The sequence below is a fragment of the Ambystoma mexicanum genome, chromosome 10, assembly GCF_040938575.1.
Source record: "Ambystoma mexicanum isolate Mex_15411 chromosome 10, UKY_AmexF1_1, whole genome shotgun sequence".
NCBI classification, from domain to species: Eukaryota; Metazoa; Chordata; class Amphibia; order Caudata; family Ambystomatidae; genus Ambystoma; species Ambystoma mexicanum.
In genome coordinates this window covers 1,578,826,090-1,578,853,196 of record NC_090932.1, presented here as the reverse complement: position 1 = coordinate 1,578,853,196, position 27,107 = coordinate 1,578,826,090, and the positions used below count along the sequence as shown (strand labels likewise).

General features: G+C 46.2%; 1 protein-coding gene across 7 annotated transcripts in view; it reads left to right on the top strand.

The window, feature by feature from the left end:
• The window catches only part of LOC138492618 (solute carrier family 2, facilitated glucose transporter member 11-like), a 326,496-nt gene that overhangs the window by 195,845 nt on the left and 103,544 nt on the right, over positions 1-27,107 (top strand). For all 7 annotated transcript variants that reach the window (XM_069619913.1, XM_069619914.1, XM_069619915.1 and 4 more), the window contains exons 4-7: positions 19,709-19,833; positions 21,105-21,234; positions 21,579-21,727; positions 24,116-24,303. In XM_069619913.1, the coding sequence (XP_069476014.1) occupies positions 19,709-19,833; positions 21,105-21,234; positions 21,579-21,727; positions 24,116-24,303 (592 nt within the window). The remainder of the gene's footprint in view (positions 1-19,708; positions 19,834-21,104; positions 21,235-21,578; positions 21,728-24,115; positions 24,304-27,107) is intronic.

Here is a 27,107-nt window from a genome sequence, read left to right as displayed (position 1 = left end):
TATATTGAAAACCTTTATAGTGAATGCATTTAGGGGTGCGGTAAAGGATTAAATAAACGGTCGGGGTGGGTTTTTAGGGGCGGGAAACAGGGGTTTGGGGGGACACCCCAAAAGGGTCCATTCACTATAAATGTTTTCAATATAAAAGATTTGAGCTATGTGCATTCAATATAAAGACATGTAACCGGCGCAAATACTTTTAGGGAGACTAAAGTGTAAGAGCACTTCTCCCTACTGCTCTTCTTTTGATGGCACAGTGGCAGCATGTCTTGCTCAGGCTGGTAACTTTCAGTAGTCTAGGACTAGCACTTTAGGTTATCTCCAATGAAAGAGTTTTGTGGCAAGTCACAATGTAGCAGTAGCATTCCTAATGACATCAAAGCCACAGAGACTGCCAACCACACTGCTGGCAGCCTGAGCAACATCAAAACAGCGCCCCCTTCTTTGGACTTCTGCATTCCACTGTCATGCGAAGACATTTTTGTGTGGTACCGTTGGGAGATGAGGTAGCATGTCAGCTCTCACATCTATATACATATGCACTAGACATGAATACATATTATGCCGGAATCTTCTTATGTGTGTGAAGCAATCTCTCATGCACTGTTAATGGGTTCTGCCAGAAATTCCATACCCTTTTTAGTTTTCAATGTTACCAAACATGTAAATATTCTGTTTTAATCAAGTACAACTTCAGACAGGATGCAATTAGGGAGAGAGTACACTCTATAAACCTGGCACTCTGCATACTCAGCAGCATGACAGTTTACCATTCCTTGCCTGGTGGTGCAGCTGCTGGTGTCCTTCCTTTATCCCTGCCTGTGGGCTGCTAGAAGCATGGGTCTGTGCACCAGTGACTGAAGATATGGGCTACGGGTTGTTTAACACTCACCTTGTGCCTCAGTATTGTCACATCCCACGGAGGTGGAAAGGCTCAGGAAGGCGATGCATGTGCCTGGAAGTGTCCAAACTCTCGGCGGAACAAAAGCGCTACCACCCGCTGTCTGTCAAATTTCCACAAGTCATGTACCCATCTGTTAGATAAAAGGTGGTGCGTGGCACCACTCTTAGTACAGTGTCTGTCTAGCTGTTGTGGAGAAGAAACAATAAGGCCCTTTAAGGGCAAGACACGTGATGAAGGGAGGAGCAGGGGAAAGTGAAGGTGGGAAAGTGAGAAAGTAAAGAGAAGTTGATCTGTCCCACGGCTCCGTGCAATTTGTGGTGGAATGGCCATTTACCCCATAAAAACTGGCAACAAAGGTAATCGAGCGCAGGCTCCATGCCTATGCTGACACAACCCACAGAGAAGATCACTGCACACCCATGGCCTGAGGGAGGAACCAGGAGCGCCGGTGAGAGGCTCTGCTGGTAAGGAAAGGGCAGCTGCGAAGCGGCAGTGGATGGCTCCTCAAAGGAGGACAAGACACTGAAGGCCGGAGAAGGGAGTGGCCGCACAGGCGAGTGGCGAGGCAGTAATACGACCCATAAAGCCAAAGCAGACGGTGAGAGACGGAGGCTACATACCGTCATAGAAGCGAAGCGCAGCGCAGACAGCCAACAAGCCATCCCACACACAAAAAAAAGACAGCGAGGAGAGTGGCGAAGAACCCACCTACATTTCAAACTCAAACCGGTATGGTTAGAGCAATGGAAGACCTAGACATACGACCACCACTGCAGTACCTGGAGGAATGTAGCCACCCACCTAACCCAGCGAAGGGATGCGCCTACCAGCCGGAGCACCTCAACACCAACAATGGACTAAATACAGGTGGAAGAAATACCGCAAGGAAGAGCTAGCACAAGGAACTGTTTGAGAACGGGGAGTGGACAGAAAAGCAATAGAAAGGGTGGCCAAACTACACAGAGAACTAGCCACCATGGAACACGGCATTCTACTGAGAGGAAACCGATTGGTAGTCCCCAAGTGCCTCAGGCAAACAATGGTAAATATAGCACACAAAGGTCATTGAGGACTAGCAAATATGAAAAAGATACTACGCAATCAAGTGTGGTTCCCATATATGGAGGCAGTGGTTGAGGACATACTGACCCACTATCAAGCGTGTCAAAGAGCAGTGGCTAACACAGCCCTGTGCCCCCTAAAGATAGTACCACTACCAGAAGGACCATGGCAGCGACTAGCCGGGGATTTCTATGGACCGCTCGAGGAAGGGGACCACCTACTCGTGGCAATAGATGACTACTCAAGATTCCCAGTAGTAAAACAAGTGCAGTCCACCGCATTCCATCACATGGTAGGAGTGATAGATGAATTATTAAGTGAGTGGGGGACACCAAATGTTGTGAAGACGGACAATGGGCCCCTCTTCCAAGGACAAGAATTTTGGAAGCTAGAAGCACGCCTAGTGTTCCACCATAAAAAAATCACACTGCTATGGCAGCAAGCCAACGGGATGGTGGAGCCACCATCAAGCAGACCAGACACAAGGCCCTCCCAGACCAGACACGCCCCCCTCAAGCAGTGTGCCAAATGCTGTGAAGCTACCGGAACACACCACACGTAGCTACAGACAAGACGCCTATGGAGATCATGATCAGATATAAGCCCTGAACAGGCTTGATACAGCTGGAGGTCTACACAGCAGAGCAAGATACGGAAATACAGAGAGATGTCAAAAGGAAAAGAAAATCCACGGAATGGGCAGACCAGTGAAGAGGAGAAAAAGAACCACAGCACCAGTTAGGGAACTGGTCCTGGTATGGCAAAGACACCAAAGGAAGACAGACCCACGATAGAGCCCTAAGCCATTTCTTGTAACCGATGTCAGAGGATCAATGGTCACAGCGACAGGAGATGAGCGAGTAATAACCTGAACCTGAAACCATAGAGCCATCACAAGGAGAGAAGGAACTAAAAGACAACGTCGACCAACCTGAGGCTAGTCCTCAAGAGACCGTGGAGAGAACGAGCGAGACTCGCGAATCACCCGGAAGACCACAATGGTTAGTGAAGAGACCATCAGGACTAATTGAACAAATGTAAGCCCAGGAACTTCCATGATAAGTAAGGGGGAGGTTTTGTGGAGAAGAAATGAGCGGGCCCTTCAAGGGCAAGGCACTTGATGAAGGGAGGGCATGTGGGAGTGGGGAGGAAGGGGAGGAACAGGGGAAAGTGAAAGTGGGAAAGTGTTAAGAGAATTAAAGAGAAGTTGATCTGTCCCACAGCTCAGTGTAATTTGTGGTTGCATGGCCGTTTACCCCGTAACAATAGACAAATGTGCCTTATTGCTGCCGATGGAAGAAGTGTACCAAAAAAGTAGCGGAACACTGCTCCTGACTGTTCCCGCCCACTTCGTACCACTCATGACTCTACAGTCCGACACTGCTGCTGGTTGTTACACTGCTGTAGCATGATTTATGCAGGTTGACTGGGGAAGCGCATGGGCGTAGCCAGCCCAAATGCCATCACCTTCAATGCATTTATGAAAATGGATATGCCATTCTAACACTACTCATGCAACAGTGCCGGCCTAGCTCCTGTGTTTCATGAATAGTCGAACAATGCGCGAGGAACTTGGGGGTGAGTTGGCCTTCAACCAGCGAAGTTGTTGTGCCTCTACAGAGATTGACAGTAAAAATAAATAAAAAATATTAAATAGCCTAGACAATGCAATTCTGCTGTTAAGAACGGTGCTAACATAATACGTGTTGGTGCTGGTAAATAAGGCCCACCACTCAGCCCTGACAAACACCTGCACAAATTAAGCATTGGATGTGGGATGCATTGGCATATGATGGCAGATACCTGACAGTACTGAAAATATTTTCACTACAAAAAAGACCAAACTTTTGGTTTTGTCAGTTGTTTCTTCCACCTTTCATTCAGAACACGTATGGCTAGACAGGGTGAGTGAAATGCTTGCTGCCTGAGGCTTGCGACCCCTTCTTCACTACTTTGGTGGACTTCCTGTGCTTTCCGCGCTCTGTCCCCTCTCCCCTGCCCCATCCTCCTCCCTCTTCCTGCTTCCCTTTTACCCGCCTCCCGCTCCACCCCCCGAGCCTCTGATTGGGCCCAGCCCATCCACTGTGAACAGTATACGCTCTGGTGCATCCGCTGGTTCAGGCACTTGCCGGTGAACATCCTGAGGTGAGGAGCCTCTGCTGAGGCTTGCGACTCCATCCTCCCTTCTCCCCTCTGTGTTTCCTTGTGCTCGTTTCCCACCCCCCTGCCTTCCAGCCCGCCTACCACCCTGATTGGCTGCCCCTTTATTTCACTACTGACCTTCCCAGGGCAGCTTCTGCCTGGCAGCCCCCACTGCTAAGAGCCCGTAGGCAAAGGGCGGCTCCCATAGTGGCAGCTCCTGGTTGTGTCTGCAGGTGTCCGCAGGGGAAGCCAGTTGACAGCCATCTACCAGGGTTGACCCGCACGCTACCCTGCTTACCCCTGTCCACCTAGCAGATTCCCAAACTTAGGTGTTTTTTCTCCTGTTTTCAAAATTGCATTGTGAAAGTATTTTAAAAAATTGCAATGTAAAACCTAGGCCTTTTTCCCCTCTATTCAGGACTCTCAAACTTAGGTGTGTTTTCTCCTGTTTTTAAATATTGCATTGTGAAAGTATTTAAATATTGCATTGTGAAACCTAGGCCGTTTCCCCTCTTTTCAGGCCTCTCAAACTTAGGTGTGTTTTCTCCTGTTTTTTTAAAATTGCATTGTGATAGTCTTTTAAATCTGAGGGCCTCATTACACGGTAGGTGGTGGACCAAGGTGCTATTAGCACCTTGGTCCATGCCGGTAAAATACTGGCACCGCCTTGGAGGAAATGGGAATTACCGCCCTATTCCAAGGTTGGCGGGGCGGTAATTCCCCCTTCCCCCATTGCCCTTCCCCATTCTCATTTTTGCCCCATAGTGCATAATGGGAATGGGGAAGGTTCTAATTATGGTACCGCAAATTGCGGTACCGTAATTAGCACTCTGGTCCCTTTGTGGGTTGGTTTTTAACGCCTGCTAAAAAGCAGGCGTTAAAGTACCAACCCGCAAAGGGACCTCATAGTAAGGCGGTAAGGGTTAACGGTCACCGGTACCCTTACCGATGACCATTAACCCTTACCGCCTTCCATGTAATGAGGCCCTGAGTGTCTGTGGTCTTGTCCAATTGTTCAACTTGCCTCTCTCTGTCTCGTCTGCTTGCAGCCTGCCCTTGGTCCTTCCCTAGTGTTCTCCCCTTCCCTCTCCCTTCCTCTTCTCTCCTCTCCCTACCTACTCTATGGTGCTCTCTGTCTCTCCTCTTTTCTCTAACTGCTTCTCTATTGACTATCCTACTCTCCAACCTAAATCTGGTAGGAAGAAGTTTAAAAAGGGGTTGTATACGAATTGTTTGTTTTACAACTGTTCGAATTACAATTGACCTTTTCACAATTGACGGAATTGTGAAGGTCAATTGTTACATATATGCTAGCGGAAACCCCCCGCAACCCCCAACCCAATGCAACCCCCCCCCAAAACCCTATATATACAGTCAATTGTGAAAAGGTCAATTGTGACCCTTTCAAATCGGTCAATTGTTCATTCGAACAATTGTAAATGATCAATTTGGGTAATACCTAAAAAAGACATCCTGGTCTCCAACCCAGGTCTCCCTATCACTGACACCTATACCAGTGCCTCCTCCAGGCAAGCTTTCACGAACATCCTCTTTGTCGTTCCCTCATCAGACCTATGGACCCTACATATGGTCTCTGTGCTCTCTCCCTTCTCCTCCTCTCCCATTAATGGTGGCACCCGGTGGGATGCCCTCCTGGCCTCCTTCCACTCCTCTAAGGTCATCATGAATGTTTATGTGAATGGTACCATCTTGGTCCAAGGCCCTCAGGCCAACTTTCTCCTCTTCGATAGACGCTTCCCGCGCCTCATAAATTTCCTTTCTTCTCCTGCTGTCCCCTCTACCCACTCCCCTCTCCACTGCTTCCTCACCTCCGCCTGCTGCCTCCTCCTTGGCTACCTTGCCCTCCCCCACTCGGGCTTCTTCTACACCTCTGTAGGGCATACCTCTGTTTTGTACCCCTCCCAGTAAATCCTTCAAGGACGGCAACCTTCTCCATATTGCCACTGTTAACTCTCGCTCAGCTGTCAAACACTCCTCCGACATGTGCCGCCTTCTGGAGGAACTTGACCTCGATGTCCTCGGTTTCACCGAGACATGGTTCACGGCCAGCTCTGTCACGAGCTTTGACACTCTCCTCCCTGACGGCTACAATATCCTCTCCGCGCCCAGGTCCAACCGTTCCAGAGGGGGTGTAGCCCTGATCTTCCCCGAGTGGATTCCTGCTTCTGTCATTCCTACTCCTCTTTCAAATACTTTGTCTGCAGGCTCTTTCTCTTTCCTAGCCATTCCCTTACTGTGGCTACTATCTATCAGCCTGGTCAGTTCTTCTCCTTCCTCTCTGAGTGGGCAGACCTCTCCTCTTCCATCCTATCTCGACCACTTAACTCCTCCTTCTTGGAGACTTCAACATCCACCTGGATGCTTCCTGTCCTTCCTCTGTACTCTTTCACGACCTCTGCGACTCTCTCTCACTCTCTATTCTCCCCTCTGGCCGACTCACTCTGCAGGGCACACTCTGGATGTTCTGATCTTCTCAGACCTTCTCCTTTCTATCCCTCTCATCACTCCGCTCTCCTGGAGTGATCACTTTCTCCTTTCCTCCCAGCTCACCCTCTCTACCTCTCAGGCCAAGCCAACTCTGTCACTGACACCCACCGTTTCGGTCATCCTACCCATGAAGCGCGTGTCAGTTGAGGCTTTCGCTGCCACTTTCTCATCCCTCTGGCTTACTCACACCCTGACACAGCCCTTTCCATGCTCCACTCTGCTATATCTGATACTCTTGATGTTCTTGCCCCTGTCATGAGGATCCGCCTGAAGCCCAAAGCCAAGTGCAACTCCTAGTACGACTCAGACCTCGTCACCCTTAAAGGCAAGTGCAGGGTGGCTGAGAGGAAATGGCATGCTTCATGTACATCCTCTGACAAACTGGCCTGCCGCCTGCTCCAAAGGCAATACCGGCTCTCTGTCCTCACCAACAAGAGAGCTCATGTCCAAGGCCGCATCTCTGCGGCATTTATCTAACAACTCGGCTGAACTCTTTAAAATCTGCAAGGAACTGGCCAATCCTGCCGCAGTTTCTACCTCTCCTGTCCCTTCCCAGGCCCTCTCCCTGCTCTTCTTCTGGCCCTTCTTTGGCCACCTCTCCTCCCTCCTTCTCTGCCTTTCCCCTGTTCTCCCCTGACAAGGTTTCTAGACAAGCCCGATCCATGAAAGTCTCATCAAAACAGGTTCATCCCTGTTCCTCCAAAACCATCAAGGACCACATTGACTCCCTGGCTCCTGACCTGACCAACTCCTGCAACCACTCCTTCGCCACTGGAGTCTTCCCTTCCTCCTGTGAAGCATTCCCTTCAAAGCCCTCTTCTTAAGAAACCCTCTGCCGACCCACCCTACCCGGCTACCTATTGCCCAATCTCCATCGCTCCTTTCCTGGGCAAACTCTTAGAAAAGGTGGCCATCGCCCAGCTCAATCTTCACACTGAATCTGTTGGTTGTCTCCATGATCATCAGTCTGGCTTCAGAGCTGCCAGAAGCATGGAAACAGCTCTCCTGAACATCTGTGAAAACCTGCTCTCCTTCCTTAATTCCAACACCCCCTATTTCCTCATCTTACTTGATCTCTCTTCTGCCTTTGACACAGTCAACCATGCCATCCTGCTCACCCGTCTCTGTGATAACCTGGGGAACACCGGTCAGGCCCTGGTGTGGCTGACTTCTTTCCTCTGCGATCGACCCTCCCAGGTTCAACTTGGGTCCTTCCTCTCCTCTATTTCTATCTCTACCTGTGGTGTTCCCTAAGGGTCTAACCTCTCTCCCTTGCTGTTCAACCAATACCTAGCACTTCTTGCCCACCACATTACCGCACTCTGCCCCAAGTGATATGCGGGTGATACTCAGCTCACTTTCAGGCTACCCTCAGCCACCTCTTCTCCCTCTCTCATCTCTGTCTGTCCGCCATCCGGGAGTGGTGTGCCACCAATGATCTCTGCCTTAATGCCAGTAAAACAGAGATTCTCCTCATCAGCACACCTGCTCCCTCTTTTCCTGTCACTCTCTGGCCAGCCTCTCTTGGCCCTCTTCCTACTCCAACATGTGAGGCTAAAAACCTCGGGCTCATCTTCGACCCCACACTCTCGTTCTCTCCTCACATCTCTGACATCTCTAAGAAGTCACACTACCAGCTGCACCTCCTCAGAGGTATTCTTAATTTCCTCTCCTTCCCCCAGAAGCTCACTGTCTCCAGAGCTCTGGTTCTTTCTATGCTGGACTATTGGAACAGCCTCTTTCTTAATCTGCCTGTTCTACTCTCCGCCCTCTGCAACTCATCCAGAACAGGACTGCGAGACTTGTCCTTGGCCTCCAGCCCAGGGATCGTATCTCTCCAGGACTGAAATCTCTGCACTGGCTCTCAGTGGCTGCAGGGATTAAGTTCAAAACCCTTTGCATTGTCCACAAGGCCTTCTGGGGCCTGGGGCCGAAATACCTTCAACTGTCTCTTCCTAAATATCTTCCTTCTCGAGCTCTTTCCTCATCCGCCTCCAACTCCCTCAGGGTCAGTCGCTTCTCCAAGTAACAAGTTGGTGGTAGATCTCTTTCTTTGGCTGGGGCCTCCCTCTCGAACAGCCTCCCCGCCTTTATGAAACTTGAGGAGAATCATCTCCGGTTCCGGAAGCACCTCAAAACCTTTCTCTTTGTTTCTGCTTTTTCTCCTCTTCTCCCCCTGCTGACTTCCTGGCTGAAACTGAAACTGCACTGGTTACCTGGCCACCCTCTGATCTCGGGCCCAGGTCCCCCCCCCAGTCGCACACCTGCACTGCCTTCCTGGCAACCCCCGCACTTGGGGACTGTTTTCTGTATCCCTACAGTACCACTATCAGCACTTGACACTTGATGTCTGCACTTACCCTTGCACTTGCCACCTGCTGGCCGTACTTTTACTTATTTTTTATTTATTCTATTATCCCATGTATTGCACTGTCCCCTCTCCCTACCCCACGCACTTTCCCCTTTCCCCCTTCCCATGCATGCACTTGCATGATCTGAATGACACCTGGCCTAGTAGGATCGTTGTCTGTCTTCCCTCTGTTCCCCCTCCCTTGCCTCGTCGCGCCTTGAAACACTTGTATATAGGTGCGTTATGAATTACATATCATATCATATCATATCAATTGCATTTCAAAAGTTAATAACCTCTTCTTGGCCAACACAGTGCACCTAGAGCCAAGCAAGGGTCGGCAACCTTTGGCTCTCCAGTTGTTTTGCACTACAACTCCCATCAGTCCTAGCCAGTAGAGTTATTGTAGGGGTCATAGGAGTTGTAGTCCAAAACATCTGGAGAGTCAGAGGTTGCAGACCCTTGGCCAAGTGCATAGAACAGCAGCTGGAAAAATAGGTTTTCTAATTTAGTTTGCAGCGCACTAAACATATGAGTCCTTTATGTTTCTATTTTTCCCTAGTCTCTTTGTTTTCAGACTGCCATTTAGGTTTGTCATGCTTGCGTCTTTTATGTTATATCCTGGACTGTTACAATGATTCACCAACTGTATACTTAGCAGTGCGTGTTCATTCTTTATCATATCTTCCGTCCGGTTTGCCGTCATTTAAATATCTTCTTAGGTATAATGCATTGAATTAGATAGGCCTAGGACAATTGCTACAGTGCCACCTACTGGGGATCCTAGAAGGTGACATACTGCATTAGAATAAGAAGCATTACCAAGGTGTATGGGTGAGGTCGGGAGCATACCAGGTGGACCAAAAGCCCAGCGAGGAGAAGGTATTAAAAGGAGACTGTTGGGAGTGCTTTGAGAGAGTGAAGGTTCGGTGGTCGATACCAAATGATCAGGGAACGGAGGAAGGTTTTTCGCGTACTCCACGGGATTGTGAAGATCAGTGAATGCAATTTCAACCGATTTAAGAAAGTGGAAGTTGAAGAGAAGGGACAGTGTGGTCATGGACAAGGACTATACTGATTTGTTAAGTCTGTCACGTGGTTAGTTTAAGGACCAAAAATAGCAGAAATACCAAAGGTAGATACTGGTTTCTTCAAAGCAAGTTCTTGGATCACAGGTCCTAGGACGCACAAGCACAAGCAAGTAAACGTTTAAGTACTGCTTTGACGCTTTGCCGTGACGTTGCAGCAAGCGGTTTTCTTCTTTGTGGGTAATCTATGCCTGGTGCCTGCTGTTTGATCTCCCAGCATTAATCTTGGAAGCCCCAACGCTGCAGTGCGCTCGCTTCCTGGAGGAGGCGGAGCGCGGTCACGATCACGTGACTGATCACGTGATTCATTCTGGGCTTTTATTCGAGGGCAATCCCCCCGAGCGGTGTGGATAATGGTGACTCAAAAATTGTGATTTCTACCTACTTGCAGCCTGCTGTTTGATCTCCCAACATTAATCTTGGAAGCCCCAACGCTGCAGTGCGCTCGCTTCCTGGAGGAGGCGGAGCGCGGTCACGATCACGTGACTGATCACGTGACTCATTCTGGGCTTTTATTCGAGGGCAATCCACCCTCGCGGCGTTAAGCCCGCTGCGGGGACAAGGGCGCTGCTGTTTGGCTGGTCGGCTGAGCATGAAAAATATACGGGAAACTCCCCGCGGAAGTCACGTGCAGGTGGGTCACTTATTTTAAAAAATCATCTGTACATCTGGGGGATATCCCAAAGCTAAACAAGTCATATGACCAAAGGATAAAAAATCGCTAGGATCACCCCGGATAAGCAAGCTAACATCACCAGTTGTGTTGTTTTTTTTTTTTTTTTTTTTGGGGTAGGGAGACTGTTGGGGTTTGACCCCTTTTATCCCACCCTGCGAATCGATCAAAATTTATATTTAAAGCCCTAAGGAAAGGGAGACTGCTGGGGTTCGACCCTTTTGATCCCGAACACTGCAAACAACTGACATAACCAGACAACATCAGGGGACAAGTAACTTACAGCCCCATTTGAAGGTTTGATATCAGTGTTCCAAACTAATACACATATGATCTCCAAATATCTAATGGCAGAAGTAGTGCTATCAACTAGATTGGGTGACCACCCTGTACCAAACAACCATATAGATGATTTAATATTATCCGAAGACAAGGATAACGAATCAGTGCTAGTTAAGGAAAGCATGACTCCGAATCACGGAACGAAAGATTATAATCAAGGAGCAGTACTCGGTCCGTTCATGATAGAGGTTAAGATCAGCAATCAAACAGGGAAGGAGCCGCTACAGGAAGACATACAATTAAACTCAGAGAGCAATGAGGTCAACCCACCCATGAACAATTTCATATTCCATCAACTTGACAATATGATTGAAACGGACGAATCACCTCAGCCTCAGAAAAGTTCAGCTGATGCAAAGCAGTCTAAGGAAACTCTGGCCCTTATGGCAAATGAAACATCCAACAACAATGAGTATGACTTAGAAGCTACAAGGGAAACTGACCTTTCAAAGGAAGATGTGTCAGAGAAGCCATCACCTGTACTAGAGATAAGATCAAAAACAGTAGAAAAAAATATTACTAAGGCAAAGGATTTAATTCAACTATCTGAGGATATTCCCGGGTTAGAACCCAATACTACGGTGGAAGATTTAGCAAAAACAGCGAAAGGAACCTTTAACGGAACGAAAGGTAAAACAATAACCCCCAAACCAATTAGAATGGACTTTATAAGATATACAGACCTAGAAAAAAAAATATGGTAACCCAGGACCCTATCCTCAGGGGATGCTCAAGACAGAAATAATCATTTTTTTGGGAAACAATCCCTACTAAATTGGGGGACAGGCATTTCTGGGAATGCACCCAAAAGGAAACCAACTCATAAAAACACCACGGCAAACGAAATCCCTGACGCTGTTATGCTGGAAAACTCAATATTAATAGATAAAGAGCCACAAACTGTAGAGACGGCCGTTCAAACCATGAAAGGGGAAACCAAAAACCAGTTAATTCAAACAGAAAATGACCAAGACTCAAACTTGAACACGCTATCATCAACGATAGAAGCACCTCAGAAAGAGAGGGAGATGACCAACAAACCTAAGACAGGGGGAGAAAAGTGTGAAAAGGATGACTTCCTGATGATTACAACAATGGCAGCGATCCTGGCCCCTTACATGAAACTACACGAAGATGCTACGGATACTCTGAAGGACCACACTACATTGCTAGCAATGGTTCATTCTAAGACAATCTTCATTGAAGGATTCATGTCGGCCATCCAAAAAAATATGCAAAATGTTGAGCAAAGAATCTCCTATATGTTACACACCATCCTAGAACCAATTATGAAAGAGAAGGAAAACCGATGGACAGATCCTAGGAGAGACTCTCTAGGTGGTTCGGACTGCTCTGTTTTTCATTCAAAAGAATTAGCAAAATTGCAATCATAAATAGAAGAAAATGCAAATGAAGAGCATTTGAAAGAACGTACTGGAAATACGATTGAAAAAGGGACCTTAGAAGAGCTAAGTAATCAGGTTGAATGTCCAATCCCAACTCCGAGGAAAGGAGAAACAACTACAGATACAATGAACACAATAAAAGGAAAGGAAAAAAATAAAGAAAATAATCAACTGGTGCCAAATACCTCAAAAATCTCTGCGGAAAACGAAACTCAAAGAAGAGCCATGGCGACCAACGATCAGAAAGCAAAACAGATCACAAAAAAGGACAACACACACCTCAAAAAACCTTAGACCTTTCGCAGCATGAAAAAGATATTGAGGTATCAAAAATAGATAAGCAGAATTCAAAATTATGCGAAATCTTTAAAAAAAAGGACGTAAAACAGATGGAAGGTATCACTGCATTGCAACGAAGGGAGCAAATCGCTACGAATGATAAGAAAGCAAAATCTACTCAACCATTACAGATACTTAAAAAAACAAAAAATCAACCGCCGCAGAGGGTATGTAAATCAAATAAAAGCAAATCGTTTTTCAAATGTCTGAGCACACCAAAGGAAGCAGCAACTACTGTGGTAAATCGAAACATTGGTAGCCATACGCAAACAAGTACGAGTCTAAATAACAATGAAGCAGCAGAAATGGATGACTCCGATCAGGAGTTAATGGATATGTCCACTTACTCCATCTCGGATGACAACGTCTCAACTGATAGTGAGTCAGAAGAAGAGGAAATTGAAATAACTGATGAACAAGTACAGACGGAACGAGAAAGGGGAGTCAAACCAATGTTGGATGACAAGAGGATAATTGGGGAAAACGCAAACAAAGCTGAAACAACAAAAAAGGAAAATAATACAGTCAAGCTCGAAACTGTAAGTAAGAAAAAATTAAAGACAACAATGACGGGAAGCTCAAATATACCAATTAAAAGTCCAACAAGAAACCTGGAAAATCAAAATATAAACAGCCCCATACCTATTTTGGAATTCAAGGAATACACCACAGAAGAAAGTGAGCAGATCAGTGGAACTGATGATTTCCGGACTAGTCCCTCGAGACTGCCGAAACGCAGATTAAACAGAAAAAAAGGGCAGAGGTCTTCTTTTGGAAAGACTAGTACATACAGACGACGGTCTTATTCTAAACCGGGCAAATGTCCTAAGGTTGTTCCACCATATACCAGCCTTGAGATTAATCAGCTCTAGTGATATAACCCTGATAGAATTTCCTGACAAAAGGTATATGGATAGTATTCGGGTTTCCGTGCTCCCAGGTGATTCACCAGCTATTACTAACCGAAGAGAGGACCATAAGAAAGAAGGGGTTCAAGATAACCGATAAAAACAATAAAGAAACAAAACCAGAGGTACTGGATCAAGAAACTATCTCAAAGAAAGCTTGCTTTCAAGAGGCGTACGATACGCATAAAAAAGCCATGAAACAATCGCAGGTTACCCAACCTCAAGACGGAGAACAGGAGAGATGGGTATGGTTGGCCAACCTAGCAGCAGGAAAAATGAAGACACTATAGAGCCGGAAAGTAACACAAAAGGAAACATGGTCCCTTATTTCCTGGAATACAAGGGGATTCAACCACCTTCTAACAAAAAATGAATTTGAAAAAGAAATGCCAGATGTACTATGCCTGCAGGAAACGTGGTTGAGAGAAACTCCCCTGATCGAAGGCTATTCAGTAAATATAAACCCAGCAAAAAAAGGAGAAAAAGGAAGACCAATGGCGGGTCTGCTGATAGCGATAAAAAAAGAACTAAACTGGAATGTGATTCATTCTTGGAACTTGACTCCATATATTCAAATCTTAGTCCTGGAAACATCGTCGCCCCTAGACGATCACCACCACCAGCACGTTGTGCTGATGAATATATACTGGGTACCAGGAGCTAAAGGAAACAAATCCCTTCCAAGGGACGTAGCAGAGGTAATTGATGATCTGAAAGCTAAATGGCATGACCCATGGATAATATTGGTGGGCGACCTTAATTGCACTTGTCTGGACGAAAACAATAAAGTACTCGAAGACGTACCGAAAATGGCCACAACCAAACACAAAAGAGGGGTCGATTGGAGGTCCACGTTACAATCTAGAGATTGCACAATCCTAAATGGAGTCACGTTAGGCGACATCCGAGGGAAACCGACGTGGCGAGGGCTGAAATCCAAAGCCATCTTAAATTACGTGACAGTTTCAACTAATATGTCAATGTTTATTCAAAAACTTGAGGTGCAACCGACCAAGGCTAGTGACCACAATGCTATCAAACTTACTTGTTCTAGTTTTCTTCCTAAGAACGTAAAGGAAATATATCCATTCAAGATAGAAATCAACACTGGGGGAACTCGAGTTAAAATGAATCCAGCAAAATTACCAGCGCTGAACGAAAACTTGACATCCACCCTAAATGATTTGTATCTGCAGCTACCTCTGCAAACCATCGATTATGTTCCTCTGCTAAAAATCTTCCATATTAGAATTAAACCCGGCACTAGAAAACCAATAATGTCACATCGACATATATTCGATCAAGCCGTGGCTGATAAAAAAAAGACTATGAGGAACAGTTAAAATCACTGAAAGTCTCGAATGAGGTAAATAAAACTGATAAAGTACGAGAAATAAAACAAACCTTTAGAAATTGGAGAAAGGTGCACAAAAAAACAATGCTAAACCACGACTCCCAGGCAATGTTAAGAACGATATGTGAGATAAATACAGCAGAGACGTGGGCCTTAATAAATAACAAAGAGACTTTGCAAGATGCCATAATAACAAATCCAGTCACAGAGAAACAATGGGAATTATACTACAAACAACAACAGCCAGTTCTAAAACCTCTTATAAATGATTGGATTATACCAAAATGGGATGAAAGTTTGCTGACCATAGACAGTGAGGCATTAGAAGACATGATTAAAAAGCTAAAGAACTCTAGAGCACCGGGGCCAGATGGCCTGACTAATGAAGGTCTGAAAAAGGACCCAGCGGAATGGGCTAAAATCCTATACCAACTGTTCAAATATATCTTGGTTTCGGGGAAACTACCGACTTCGTGGAAAACGAGTATTGTGGTGCCAATCTTTAAAAAGGGCCTAAGAACAGTCCCAGAAAATTACAGGCCAATTGCCCTTCTGGATGTGGCTGGAAAAATCTTTGCCTCAATTCTTTTAAAATCTTTGACAAATTGGGCAACACAAACAGGCCGTAAGGACGAATGGCAATCTGGGTTCGTAAAAGGACAAGGCACTCCATTAAACATCTTTATTCTAAATCTGTTGAAAGCTTGAACCCTGATCAACAAAGAGGCGAAATTCTATATAGCTTTTGTTGATTTATCAAAGGCTTTTGATGCAGTTGATCGCGAGAGGTTGTGGAGGAAATTAAAAAAATGGAATTGCCCAGAAATTCTACTTTACAACATAAAGGAGTTACACTCGAACACCTCAATTAAAGTGAAACTAAATAAAGCCGGCCTGTTATCGGACACAATTCCTACGACCATTGGGCTTAAGCAAGGATGCCCCTTGGCTCCAGAATTATATAAACTATATTCCTCAGATACGGAAAAAGCCTTTGTAGATATAAGATCCTTTCCAGCAAAACTTGCTAATATAGCGATTGGTCGATTGATCTATGCTGACGACATAGTTTTAATCGATCAGACTCCTATAGGACTTCAACATCAACTAAAAGCATTAGAAACATATGTAGCCAAAAACAAAATGACCATCAATCCTGAAAAATCTAGGATCTTGACGCTCTCTAATAACAAAAAGAAGAAAAAAATAAACTCACCCCAATGGTATCTATCCAATAAAAAGATAACGGAAGTGACAGCTATTACGTACCTGGGGGTTTGTATCAACACCAACAGATACGAAGCCCCGAGATGTCAGGACTTAAAAAGCAAACTTGGAAACCTAATAGGCCAAGCTAAGATTCTACTGGCGCGATTTTGTAGATTCTCCATGAAACCACTGATAGACTTCTATCGTGCAAAAGTAGTGGCAATCCTAACCTATGGATCAGAAACCTCACTCTTATTGGACAACAAAATATGGTCACGTCTAGAAGGCAAGTTCTGGAGATCTATTTTGGGTTTGCCAAAATCTTTCCCAATTCAATTAATTAGAAGAGAGCTGGCACTATCCTCTCTGAAAGTCATCGTGGAGTGGAAGATATTGTCTTTTTACAGAAGATGTCTAGAACTGGCAACAAAGGGGGGCTTTGCGGCCATAAAAAAAGCAATGGAAGAGAGGTCGTAACCAATATTGACTGAATGGGCCAAAATATGCCAGATGATCCTTCTTAATTTAAATGAAACGGAACAATCCTTCTTAAACAATCCAGATCACGTGAAAAAAAAAATGTACACTAGAGATTGGATTGTTACACTGGACGAGCTCACTAAATATCGAGGCTATGAAGAATTCTGGGCAGTCCCGCGAAAACTGAATATACTACCCAAATACCTTACCCTTTTCCCTAATTGGTTCTTGAGGCAAGGCTTCTTAAAGCTGCGTTTGAATCTTTGGCCAAGTAGAACCAATCATTATAGAAAAAGAGAGAGAGATGAACCAAAGAACTGTAGATTATGTAAAAATGTATTAAAAGTTGAATCATTGAAACATCTGCTGCTGGAATGCCCCACTGTGAGAGGTGAACGACAGACGTACTTAGGTCATATCTGGCAGGAATATAGATTCAAGGACATTGAACTTTGGTGGTCATACCTACTGGAAGGAGATAAGATCTCAAACAATCTTGCGGTCATAAAATGTATCCATTTCATCTTTGAAAAAATTGAGGGACTAGACGAACCTCTTGGAACAGTGAAAAGGACCTGAAATCAAGCAGACTTTTGCGGTGTTAAACACTAAGCAACATAAAAGAAAAGAAAGAGAAAGGGAATATGAAACAGGCATTTTTATAAAGTTTATAAATATTTTAGCATATCTGTAAAACAGAAGTTTGGGAAAGTGCTATTCTTGTTGTTTTGGGTTATTTTTATTCAATTATTCTTGATTTTTAAAATGTTCTTTAAGCTCTCTTTAACGATTGAATTAACTCTCGTCTTGATTTTGTAGAGTTGAACTTGCTTTTTTTCCACTCTCTTTTATGACATTTTCTTCTCTTTTATGTTGTAGTCTGCTCCTTGTTCGGTAAAAATAGCTAAAGGTTTTCTTGTGTAAACCAAAGAGCTACAATAAAAAAAAAAAAAAAATAAGAAGCATTACACCTGTCCAAGTGCAATGGAGGAGAGCCCCCATAATGACACTTGGCCTGAGGCAGAATAACCCCTTGGTGTCCCTGGATACACCAGAAAACATACGTAGAAAAAGAAGCCCTGGTGCACCGGCATTTCATCATTTGTTGTGGCAGGGATGTGCCTCACGTGCTGTTGTATAGTTTTTTACTCAGTTTTTGACAATTATTTATTTCCACTTGATTGTCTAAATCATGGCTGTTCATTATGTGGCCCACCAGATGTTTTGAACTTCAACTCCCATCAGCCCTTGCTAGCAGAGTCAATGGTGGAGGATCATGAAGTCCAAAACATATTGAAAGGCCACAGAATGAGTAACCTTGGTCTAAACCAGGGTTGCTGAACTCCAGACCTCGAGGGCAGGATCCATGTCGGATTTTCAGGAGACCCTTCATGAATATTCATGAGATACATTTGCATAAAATGATTCCGAATGTATGCACATTTTCCCTCATGAATATTAATGAGGGATATCATGAAAACCCGTCAGGTTTCTGGCCCTTGAGGCCTAGAGTTGGACAACCCTGGTCTAAACGATATCCACATAGTTTCTGGAGAAGTGTCTGCATGTCTTTCATCTTCGTGCAGGATAGCGATCTGGCCTAGCACTCTTAGCTGTGGATGCGAGACGACCACAAGGGGGCATGATTATTGCCCCAGTTTTGGTGGTATTCCAGAGGTTCATATCTAGGTATTCTGAATGCTCTGTAACTAGCTGGGGCGGTTTGTGGGTTTGCAGAATGTTGAAGTCTATATTTTTCTGTGCCTTTATGGTGGGGTAAGGAAAGGAAACGCTTTCAGTGGCAGGCACACATAGGGGCTCATGTTTGTGGGGGGCATAATGTAAAAAACATGCGTGAGAGGCTTTTTTACACGTTTCTTACATCACGCCCCATTTTCATTCATTTATTTGTCTGAGAGGAGGGCGCAACGCAGCTTGCGTTTCTGATGCCTTCCCTCCTGTCCGCCACACAAAAGCTACAGCATTTCCATCGGCATGGATTTTTATGCTGGCACGATTGCTAGCGATCCCATTTGGGTCCATTGTTTACGCTGCCTGCTATGCAAAAACTGCCCGACATGCGATGGCACGCAGGGTAAGCAGTGTTCACAATTAAAAGTAAACACTGCATGGCAGGCAGCGTTTACTCACGAAGTGCAAAAGTGCAGGGAAAAAGGCGCATACATACCTGTATGGCGCTTTCTGCCGAGGTCTTTTGCACACCGCTGTGCAAATGATGAAAGTTTGGCGGCGGGGAGCAGCTTACACATAAGTCAACACGTAACGGCTACCTGCCACCAAATTACACTTTTGACCAACATAACCTTCATACTTGGTAGTCCAATGAGACGTCGCGGATGAGATAAAGAGAATTGAGTGGGACCGCTGCCTGCACTGAAATTTTGTTTGAATTTTCTGGCCCTGATGAAGAGTGCATCTTACTCGAAACACGTTGGGCCAACGAGAAAAAATAAGAGAAAAAGATTGTTTCTTTTAACAAAAAGGAGTCATTGAATCTTTACATGCTAAAATTGTCATATTCAGTTTGATTATCTTTTGAATTTTTGGTCATAAATAATTGGTATTAAAAATAGAATTCTTGCAATCTCTAGATAATTTCCTTAAGGCTTTGGCCTCTTAGAAAGTGCGCAGGGGACCCCGTTTTCCATAGATTGGATCTCTTTGTTACCACTGCCTGCAGGGGCAGAAATTGAAATATGGAAAAACATAGAATTACACATGTTTATTTCATAAAGGTGCTTCATAATTGGAAGAACAGAGAAGGAGAAGGAACAGGCATGGAAGAGAGAGAGGGAGAGAGGTAGGGAGAGAGAGCTGCAATGACATGTAATGTGGCGGAGTGAGATCATGTACTGTGTTTGGAAGGAGTGACATGATCGGATTCACAGTCTGGTGATCTTGCATTTCTGTCCCATCTCGCAGGAAGAGGATCATGCTGTGGAACAACCTGGTGGCTGTCCTGGGCGCTGTCTTCATGGCGATCAGCAGAACTATTGGATCATTTGAAGTGATCCTGCTGGGCAGAATCCTCTATGGATTCAATGCAGGTGAGGAAGAGCAGAAACCGTCTATGACCTGTAGTCTAGGGACACAAACAGGTTTAAGAATTAGCCTAATGATAATGATTTGGTATTTATATAGCGCTTACACCTAAGCACTGTACCTAGAACATATTTACATACATTAATCATCCCAACCAAAGTTGGTAATCATCCTGATACAAATGCATGAGGCCTGGTATATGGTCCTGCATGGGCCATGCAGATGTCCACCACTTCAGCCACAGAATCAGCCATGCATTATCTCCCTTATGGACCCTTCATGGAGCCATGCATACAGTGCTTGGGGGCATGCAGCGGGGCATGCAGCAGGCAATCTAGGGGCTGGTGCATGGAACAAAAGGGTAACAGACTGAAGTGCTGGTGTGACCAATCATGGGCCTTATACCTGCATGTGTGCACAAAGACCATTCTCCAAAGACAGCCTCAAGGCAACAGCAATTTCCACCCAGGAGTATGTACCAGATTGAAGGAGCATCTGCACTTCTTTACAGGCATTCGTGCCCTAAAGGTAGATTCATGAGTCGGCACTGGAAGCAGGTGTGGAACATAAGGTTTATTAGTGAAAGGAGTGTGGCTTAGGGATAGCTGATAAGACCAGTTTGTCGCGGCGATGGTCAGCAAAGATGATCTGGCTCTGAGATGGTTGATAACAAGGGTTTTCGTCAGGCATAAAGGGAGATATTGGTTTGGTTTGGGGTTAGTTAGAAGGGTGGGGTAAAGGGGTGATTAGTAAGAAGAGTGTGACTCTGCAATGATTGGCCAGAGGTCCGCACCTCAATGCTTGTTGGTAAGAGGATAGTGGCCTAGGGTTAGATGGTAAGAAGGATGTGGCTCAGAGATTGTTGCTGCGAATGGTGTGGCTCAGCAATGAATGATCAAACCAAGGTGTGGTTAAGAGATAGACTGCAAAACACGGGTGCTCAGAGATGGTTCCTGAGGTTGCATTGCCCATGGATGGATGGTTTGAGGGACATGGATTAGGGATCACTGGTAAGAGGAGTTAGATTGAGGATGCTTGGTTAGAAGTGTGTATATTAGGAATGGTTGGTACAAGGGGAGCGGCTCAAGACTGTTTGGTAAATGGTGGATGGCCTACAGGATTGCACCATTTGGCAACGCCCGTGAGGTTAGTCGAGTGGCCCAAGTAGACTGTGGGGAATTGTTAAGGTTGAGTGGTTTGGGAGAGAGGCACTGCCTAATGTTTGTATTCCTGTATAATCCACATTGTTATAACATATGCCTCTCTTTTCTTGCAGGTGTAGGTCTAAATGTTCACAATATGTACATTGGCGAGTGCGCGCCACAGAATCTGCGGGGAATGCTGACTGTGTCCATCGCATTCTTCATTGCTGCTGGAAAGCTGGCTGGGTTGGCATTCGGCACCAGGTAACAAAGAGGCTCAGAGTCTCCCCAAGACCAAGAATCAAGTCCCGCACCATTTGACAGTTGCCCCTAAAATCTCCACGAATCCCCAAAATGTGCTCAAAGACTACTTGAAATACTGTAGCTCCACCCGATTGTTTCCTTTGTCCTCTTATTATATGCATTGCTCAAACGACAGAGCTACGATGCCTAGTTGCTCCAAAAAAGCCCTGCTTATTTTCTCATCTCGATTAATGTGCCAATATATTTTTCTGAATGATGGCATAGATTTGGTTTGTTTCCTTGAAGCACTATTACGCCTTTGATCATGGGTAAATCAATGTATAATGAAGGTTTTCCACTTTCAGTGAGTTCCTATCCTCAGAAGCTGCCTGGCCCTTCCTTATGGCGATCAGCGGAATCCCAGCAGTTTTCCAACTGGTCACGCTGCCCTTTTTTCCGGATTCTCCGCGCTACCTCCTTATTGACATGGAGGACAAGGAAGGCTGTGTGAAAGGTGAGAAGGTTGATCTTCTGAAGTAGGCTAAAGTCTGCCAGGATATAGTCACTATGTTCCTCTTCTGCTGCCTGATCCTCTGGTTGACCAACGTCCCGTGCCTGAGGCACCATGGCTGACCAGTCAGCTGTTGATCAAGCCCTGCCCTGGAATCACCACCTTTTTGATGGCACATTCTTGGTTAGTTCACAGCTCTATCCTAAACCTAAAGCACATTCTGTGTGTGCCGCAGCTTGATGTAAGCTGGAAACAGTCATGTGTTTGGCCTGAGACATTGCATATCCGTTCCATACATCACTTCAATTGTGCATTCTATGTGGGGGGGCTGTCTCTGGTTGCTGGCGGGAAACAAGTCCTTGACCAGCTCTATAGAGCTCTGCTCAGGCTGATCCACAAGTGTCTCTAGCCATTGCATTTGGCCTGAGGGACAATATGACTATTTTGTGCTCCATCTTGAGATAGGCCACAGCCCTGCACTCGGGCAAATGTGTCACAATTACCCTCTTTTCTGGCCCACACCCTGTGCACTAAGAATCTGACTTACAGTCTACAATGAACATCCCCCTATCCTCTGCCCCCATCCTAAGCAAAATGAGGGCACTAACTAGGAATGAGAACCTTTTCTAGCTCATCCTGAAACAAACAAGAACATGGACCTGAGCCCAGAGTTAGCATCATGACTGTCCCTGGCCCATGTCATAAGGGGACGGGCTCCCAGTCGGTAAATAAGACCACACATTTCCTTGGTGATGTAGAATGTAGCCTTGCTCTGGGCCTGAATTCCACACCCCTTCTCTGACCATTGTGATGAGAATGATTCTTTCATTCTTGGATTCCTCATGAAGTAGGTGAGCATGGCTTGGGCCATTATTATTTTGTTTTACATAGAGCTTCACATTGGATTTCCCCTTCTTCTAATCATTGCCATAATAGGAATTATTGTTAGCCAGTGAAATGGTTATGTTATGTTACAAAGCTTATACTGTGCCAAATCACCACCGTAGTGGCCTTAGAGCAACTTCTTGCCTAGAAGTTGCTGTATTGTGACCCAGCCAGGGGCAACCAGACTGGAGTGTAAAGGGAAAGGGGTGTAGGGGTAAAGGACAGTCGATAAGGATTACGTTAGCAGTGATTCAAGTGGATGCAGTTTAAAGAGTGATGGCTGATGTTTGTGATAGTATATATGGGTGTATGTTGTTGCAGCCAAAACAGATCTTAGATCCGGAATGAAGAAGAACTTAGAGGGTACATTCAAAGGTGTCTTTTGGAGAAGAGAGTATTCACTTCACTATTTCTTGAAAACTCCTAGAAGCATAGAGGATTCTTGTTATCAAGTAATCTGCTCTATTTCTCTGATCAATCCAAACTGCAGCACAATAATACTGTGGCTTCCAAGCCTAGTGGCCAGGAGTGACCCAGGCACACATTGGACCTCATTACGAGGAGAGCGGTGAGGGGTTAACGGCACCGGTAAAGGTGCCGAAGCTGTTAACCCCTTATCGCCCTATTACGAGGCCCGCTCGTGGGACCCGCTCAGGACGCCTGGTTTTACCTTTGCATTTGCTGCTGAGGCAGCTCGGAACTTCAGTTGTAGAATGATGCCGAAACCTGCATGAGGTTCTTCACAGAAAGGTGGCTGAGATGAGGAGATGGAACGATGAATGGTGCAGTGTGGATTCCTCAAAGTGCCCCGCTAGTCTGATCTCCGTATCCTTGACCTAAACGAGGTGCTGCAGTTGAAGAGAAACATGCCAAGTGAAATAAAACAGATTAATGGGTAGGATGGGCAGCAATATTGAAGTTGCGGTCTCAACCTCCCGTTAGTAGGTGCTACATTTGCTTGCTCTCATTGACATGCATCTTACACAAGCTAAGGAATGATTCAGCAATGCTGCTCAATGTGTTGACCTTGTAAAGATGAAGGACTGCGCCTTTGACCTGCAGGCTCAACACAGATATCTGTGATGAGTGCTTAACTTGCTGAGCTATATTGCTGATAGTAATGACCATAAGCCACTTCTTCTGTCACATTAAAGTAGAAGACAGGCGCTTCCCTGACCACAGAGCTATCATCTACAGGTTTCTGGCCACCCTTGAGCAAGATAACAGCCCAGTTCAGATCTGGGGGTCACCATATCTTCATCTCAAAACCTCCAGAGGCAGAAGAGAGACCGGTTCCGAGTCTTGAAGGGGTGCCAAATAGTAGGATATGCCTGAGCCTGTAATACATGTTTCCCTTTCTTTGGCCCATGTAGGGGCATGGTTCAAGCCCAGCCTGGATAACACAGAGATGATCCTCCCCCTTTTAGTACATCCTCATCCCCATCTGTGAGCTTTGTGTTAGGTTTGGAATAACCATCCTGTCTCTTTTGCTCCTTCTTCCCACAGCAATGAACCAGCTCTGGGCAGAAAGTGACCACATGGCTGAGATGAACAACATGATAGCAGAACGGAATTCCTTAAAGCAGGGGAAGCGGAGATCCGTGATGGATATGCTGCGCGACCGCTCAATCCGGCAGCAGGTCATCGTCCTTTTGGTTTTCTGCGGAAGCCTTCAACTCATCGGTATCAATGTGGTAAACTCAACCTCTATCAGCACTCACACTGACAAATAACCTCAGGGTGTGGATGATTTATTAATCCTAAAGCAAATGACTAGAGGCTTTCCATAAGCGACTGCGCAGTCGTGCCATGAAACCTTTAGGTGTGCGTGTGTGCTACAAAGGCATTAAATCGAAACTCGACATTTCAATTTCCTCGCCACTGATAACCTTCACAGATTGTACTGTAAAGTAAGAATCGGACAATATACTGTCTGAGCAGTGGCAGGGTTGTACGAAGACTAGATGGAACACATACACCACTTCACTTACTTTTCTGGTGACACAATGCAGTACATGCTTTTTGCTGGAGCTTAATTCAAAGCCTTGATGGTGGCATAGTTGGGCCCAGAATACAGACATTTTACAACATTGCAAGTGCAGTTTTGCACGATATTAGCACTAGGGCAAAGTTTGCCTTCATGTGCTTTCCATTCCTTTTTTCACACCAGGGAAAGGTTTGCCCTGGTGCCAGTACCAATCTATATCAGCATTAGGGCTTTTCTCTATTGCAAAAATGCATTGGAAGAGTATACCGTGCAAAATTGGACTTGCACCAGTGCACACTTTCTATAATCTGTCCATTTAAACCCAAGTGTAGCGTTTTTGGAATAAAATCCAGGGATGATGCATATTGTGAGCTAAAAGGATGTGCAGAGAAATCTTTGTTCTGGCTTCATCAATTTTTCTTGGGCAAGGAAAGCAAAGAATCAAGTTTACTAATGGATGCACAAGGCGCTTCAGACTGTTTTGTGTAACTTTTTAACTCATTAGGCTTCATGATTAAATGCTTTTGTTTCAAGAAATTGATGGTGTTTTATACTTCGTCTGTGTAATTGTAACTGCTATCCTCTACAATTGTAATTGCTCGTAATGACATTTTCAGGCCGATTCATGGAATAATTAGCGCGGCGCAAGTGGGCAAAAACGTTGATTCATGGAAGGCCGTGCGCGAGAAAACCAGCGGATGTGCGATAAAAAAGTGCGCGGCGCACGTTGGCGCACAGGCCATCTAACAGCGTGCGCCAGGTCACAGCGAAAATCGCACAGGCCACAGCGAAAATCACACATAGCGCGGCGCACGCAACAAAAGTAGGCGGAACACGGGCGTAACACTCGGAATGGGGAACAACTTGCCAAAACGTGGGCGTCACGGGGGAAGTACAGGGCACAAGTGCGCGGAACGCCCACACGCTCGCCTACAACACGTATTCATGGAATAGAATAGGGCAAAAAAGCGCACGGTCAAACCAGCGCACAGGCACAAACACGACCGCCACAAGAAAGCAGGCGGTAGCGTCTCTGCGGCTGTAAGAAATGTGCGCCAAAAGGTGCGCCAACAAATAGCACATATATACTGCCATGATGAATGTCCTATACTGTGGCCCTCCAGGACAAATGACGTGCAAAGGGGTACCCACAAACATGGACACCCGCTGACAAAAAATACGTGTGCGTGTATACCGGGGTGCGCGGGAAGTCTCACACGCGATTTGGCCGGGTACGTGTATTTCAGGGGTGCGCGGGAAGTTCCACACGCGATTTCATCAGGGTACGTGTATTTCAGGGGTGCGCGGGAATTTCCACACGCGATTTCAGCAGGGTATGTGTATTTCAGGGGTGCGCGGGAAGTTCCACACGCAATTTCATCAGGGTACGTGTATTTCATGGGTGCGCGGGAAGTTCCACACGCGATTGGCCCAGTGCGAGCAGGGTACGTGTATTTCAGGGGTGCGCGGGAATTTCCACACGCGATTCAGCAAGGTATGTGTATTTCAGGGGTGTGCGGGAAGTTCCACACGCGATTGGCCCAGTGCGAGCAGGGTACGTGTATTTCAGGGGTGCGCAGGAATTTCCACACGCGATTTCAGCAAGGTATGTGTATTTCAGGGGTGCGCGGGAAGTTCCACACGCGATTTCATCAGGGTACGTGTATTGCAGGGGTGCGCGGGAAGTTCCACACGCGATTGGCCCAGTGCGAGCAGGGTACGTGTATTTCAGGGGTGCGCGGGAATTTCCACACGCGATTTCAGCAAGGTATGTGTATTTCAGGGGTGCGCGGGAAGTTCCACACGCGATTGGCCCAGTGCGAGCAGGGTACGTGTATTTCAGGGGTGCGCGGGAATTTCCACACGCGATTTCAGCAAGGTATGTGTATTTCAGGGGTGCGCGGGAAGTTCCACACGCGATTTCATCAGGGTACGTGTATTGCAGGGGTTAGCGGGAAGTTCCACACGCGATTGGCCCAGTGCGAGCAGGGTACGTGTATTTCAGGGGTGCGCGGGAAGTTCCACACGCGATTTCAGCAAGGTATGTGTATTTCAGGGGTGCGTGGGAAGTTCCACACGCGATTTCATCAGGGTACGTGTATTTCAGGGGTGCGCGCGAAGTTCCACACGCGATTGGCCCAGTGTGAGCAGGGTACGTGTATTTCAGGGGTGCGCGGGAATTTCCACACGCGATTTCAGCAAGGTATGTGTATTTCAGGGGTGCGTGGGAAGTTCCACACACGATTTCAGCAGGGTATGTGTATTTCAGGGGTTCTGGGGAGTACCACACGTGAATTGGCCGTGTGGGCCCTCCCAGGTGTACGCTCCACAACCTCCACGGACCCTGCAGGCAGCCCACACCACGGGGGACTACCCTGCACCCATGCTCATGTCCCGCAGGCAGCCCATCCACCATGGGCATGCCCCCCAGCCAACCCACATGTCACCTTGCACTACTGATCAACAATGCATGTCTCCCACCACCCCCACCCCCAGCCACCAGGGGCACCC